Consider the following 3,779-nt stretch of genomic DNA (forward strand, 5'->3'; position numbering starts at 1 on the left):
TGAATGTAATATAATTGAATGACACGCAAAAAGGCCAAAATCCAAACAAAGTTGGAGAAAAAATTACAGCATCACATTCATTTTAAAATACATATGAAAGTTCATCATAGTAATTAAAAATTTTCCAAGAGTGAAACTCTAAACATCACAAAAGTACCCAATCAATAAAGTTGCAAACTGGGATGAACAAAATAGGGATGAATAGTAAAGTTGCAAAGTAAACACACTCTAAACATCACATAATATTATCATCACTTTGCATCCACCCTAACCACTTAGTCTTGGCATTTGAAAATGTGGATGTTTAACACAACACCGTCCCTCATAATCAGCTCAAATACGCAAATATCTCCTACTCGCAAACTATTTTCCCTCACAAATGCAAACCAACCAGCTGATACGACACATGATGAACCCCCACTTCGTTCATAAATGTATAGCTTCACAGGCCATAATCGGTCCACAATCTGGAGCTTGACAGGGAGTATACTTGCTTTGGTGTAGTCCTTGGTAAACCCTTCTCTCGGTAAGTAGTTGATAATGTCTTGGGGTAAACTCTGTACAAGGAACAATAACAGATATTTAACAAATATATTCCAGCAACAAGTATCTAATTGATCTACATCTTTTCACCTAAAAACACAAATAAGCAAAAATCATTACCAACAAAATGTCCAGCAACAAGTATCTAGTGTGACAATCTTTCTAATTGATCTATGAAAAATGATAGTTAATGGGAGTTGCATTTCTAAATTACAAAAATATTCCATTTTAGTGAAGCTAAAAGCTTACTGCACGATCCTTGCCATTAACGTAGGATGGACGAATGATAACAGTGAAAAAGGGATTTTCTGATTTAAAAGCATTGACTATAGCAGGATTTTCAGCTACACCACCGTCTTTCTTAGGATGGGCTGATCCTGAAACGAGTTGAAAATATGAAGTCATGCACATAAAATTAATAGTAAACATGCTAAACAAATCAACCAGTTGCTTACAAAAGTGTAACATTCAAACCTGAACCCTCTCCCTTATAAAAGTGTTTGATGATTTCAACAGAGCTGTCATCACTCTCATCATCTTCGATCCTATGAACTTGGAGTTCGTCGTCTAAAGTATAGTCTATTTTTGTTGCAGTGGCATCAAATATGAGTACATCAAAGTGTGAATTTCCTTCATATTTGAAAACCAGCAAGTGCCCCACAGCTACACCATGAGAGCTTGCAAATTCGGACCTACCATTTTGAAACCAAACCCCCCAGCATGTTGTGTCAACTTGACTTTCCATTTTCTACCATTTGGAATAATGAGAAAGGCCATATCTGACAGATCCACTCCAAATTTCTGCACGAACTTATCTGGAATCCGCTGTAAAAAGAATCTCCATAACATAAATGCAGGCTAGGGAAATAAACACATGCAATCAATCAAGCTCTATGGAGTTGTGCAGCTACCATTGCAGGAAAAATGGATTTAGTGATTGTTAGGTCATATTACTTTCATAAGTGTTCAATGGTATTACTATTCGTTGGATGACCAAAAGCTCAAAAAAGCAGACAATATCCTTATACACAATGCTAGAAAATAAAAGTCAAACACATGGCAGAATACTCCTTAGTTACAGCCCCCCACCCCCACACAAAAAAGAAAAGAAAATCAAACAAAATAAAATAACAGCCCATGCAACATTGACGTTATATTTAATAGCTATAACCTCAATTTGTCATATTAAGGGCTCAATATTTGACAGTAACAAATCTTATGAATTTTTATGCTTCTTATACAACCTAATCTTATAACCAAAATAACCATCAACAGCTTTCAACATCCAACATTTCTCTGTTGTTGTTGAAATGTAAAAAATTTTGGGGAAATGTTGTATTTTGAGTGCTTTTGTAATGTGTCTGTGATTTGGTTTTGGGGTGTTGGGGAAACATTGAAGATGACCCACTTTTGTTTATGGGCAGGATTTCGATTTACACGTACAAATTTTTGCCACTTAGCCACTTCATAAGTTTGTGAACTCTAAAAAACAAATGATAAAAAGAGTGAACGATTTCTGTATCCTACTTTGATCCCAGGACACAGTTTCACAGTTTAAATTGAGTTATACATCTTTGGTGACCCTATAAGCCCTATCACATTTTCAAAAAAATGCCATCTGCTCTGTATTTATTTTTCCTTAATCTCTACCATGCGCTTATCCCTGTTTCATTTTTTGTTCATATAAAAGTGTTCGATGCAAAAGTACTCTGTTATGTGACTGTGTTCTTCTTAAAATGTAACCTACGTATTGCAAAATGACAGTTTTTCTGACTACATGTAACAAATGTACATTTTTTCAAGAATCACAAATAAAGAAGATGAAGTGGACGACGTGTATTAGCATATGATTTTCAGAGGAATCTAGTTTATAAATTTAAGCATACTTACAAGCTTTCCTTCCTGAACAGCATTCGGCAGAATAATCTTGAAAAAGTGTGGGGACCGATCAGCAGGACCATCGTCGTTGTCTCTCCACCATTGAGAAGCCATTGTTCTAGTTCTCCAAACACCAAGTCTTTTCGCTGAGAAGTTGAACAGTTGCTGCTTCGTACGTTTGAGCACTAAACAATGGCCAGAACGGTGTGTGGTCATACACATAACCCGATTATTACGAAATCGAGTTCTGTGTACTGCGACTAAAAGGAGTCCATGCTGTGCGCAGTGTATCTCAGAGGAATCCATGTTGTGTGTGCTGGTTTGGACGTAACTCGATATCCCTAACCTCGAGTTATAGTAGACTTACTCGATACTAGGATAATCGAGTTAGCTACCAACAACTCGCTTATACAGAAATCGAGTTAAGATATTTGGACTGGTCCGGACGCAGTCCAAGAGGAATCTAAGTGTGGACAATGGTCTTCAACGTATCTCGAAGCTAGAGAAATCGAGTTCTTCTCAACGTAACTCGGTAATACGTAAATCGAGTTACGTTGACTGTGCTTCCCAACCCAGCCCAGATATTTGGACTGGTCCAGAGGCAGTCCAAGAGGAATCTAAGTGTGGACAATGGTCTTCAACGTATCTCGAAGCTAGAGAAATCGAGTTCTTCTCAACGTAACTCGGTAATAAGTAAATCGATTTACGTTGACTGGGCTTCCCAACCCAGCCCAGATATTTGGACTGGTCCAGAGGCAGTCCAAGAGGAATCTAAGTGTGGACAATGGTCTTCAATGTATCTCGAAGCTATAGAAATCGAGTTCTTCTCAACGTAACTTGGTAATAAGTAAATCGAGTTACGTTGACTGGGCTTCCCAACCTAGCCCAGATATTTGGACTGGTCCAGAGGCAGTCCAAGAGGAATCTAAGTGTGGACAATGGTCTTCAACGTATCTTGAAGCTAGAGAAATCGAGTTCTTCTCAACGTAACTCGGTAATAAGTAAATCGAGTTACGTTGACTGGGCTTCCCAACCCAACCCAGATATTTGGACTGGTCCAGAGGCAGTCCAAGAGGAATCTAAGTGTGCACAATGGCCTTCAACGTATCTCGAAGCTGTAGAAATCGAGTTATGTTTCTGGGCTTAAACACCCAGCCCAGATATTTGGACTGGTCCAGATACAGTCCAAGAGGAATCTAACTGTAAAGAGTGCTTTCCAACGTAACTCGGTACTCTAGAAATCGAGTCATGTTCAACGTAACTCGGATCTACAAAAATCGAGTTACCCAGATACTTGGACTGCATGCAGTCGACGAGGATTGAGAAATGACTGCAATGTAACTCGTTACCTGGAAAAT

General features: G+C 38.3%; 1 protein-coding gene across 1 annotated transcript; it reads right to left on the reverse strand.

Moving 5' to 3' along the window:
* Positions 1 to 275: 275 nt before the first annotated feature.
* LOC126722340 (B3 domain-containing transcription factor VRN1-like) lies at positions 276 to 2,535 on the reverse strand. Its single transcript, XM_050425491.1, has 5 exons — positions 2,434 to 2,535; positions 1,277 to 1,368; positions 1,018 to 1,235; positions 793 to 920; positions 276 to 557 (listed from the first exon to the last, which is right to left on the reverse strand). Exons 1-5 carry the CDS (start codon positions 2,533 to 2,535, stop codon positions 276 to 278), a joined length of 822 nt encoding a protein of 273 aa, XP_050281448.1.
* Positions 2,536 to 3,779: the final 1,244 nt, after the last annotated feature.

This window comes from Quercus robur, chromosome 4 (genome assembly GCF_932294415.1).
Source record: "Quercus robur chromosome 4, dhQueRobu3.1, whole genome shotgun sequence".
NCBI classification, from domain to species: Eukaryota; Viridiplantae; Streptophyta; class Magnoliopsida; order Fagales; family Fagaceae; genus Quercus; species Quercus robur.

Bases quoted from the DNA above. Each gene is read 5' to 3' on its own strand.
- LOC126722340 (XM_050425491.1), bottom strand. From the start codon at position 2,535: ATGGCTTCTCAATGGTGGAGAGACAACGACGATGGTCCTGCTGATCGG. The intron at 1,369-2,433 runs GTAAGTATGCTT...TTCTTTTTACAG, and splicing joins CTGTTCAGGAAGGAAAGCTT to CGGATTCCAGATAAGTTCGT. The intron at 1,236-1,276 runs GTTGACACAACA...TCAAAATGGTAG, and splicing joins GGTAGAAAATGGAAAGTCAA to GTCCGAATTTGCAAGCTCTC.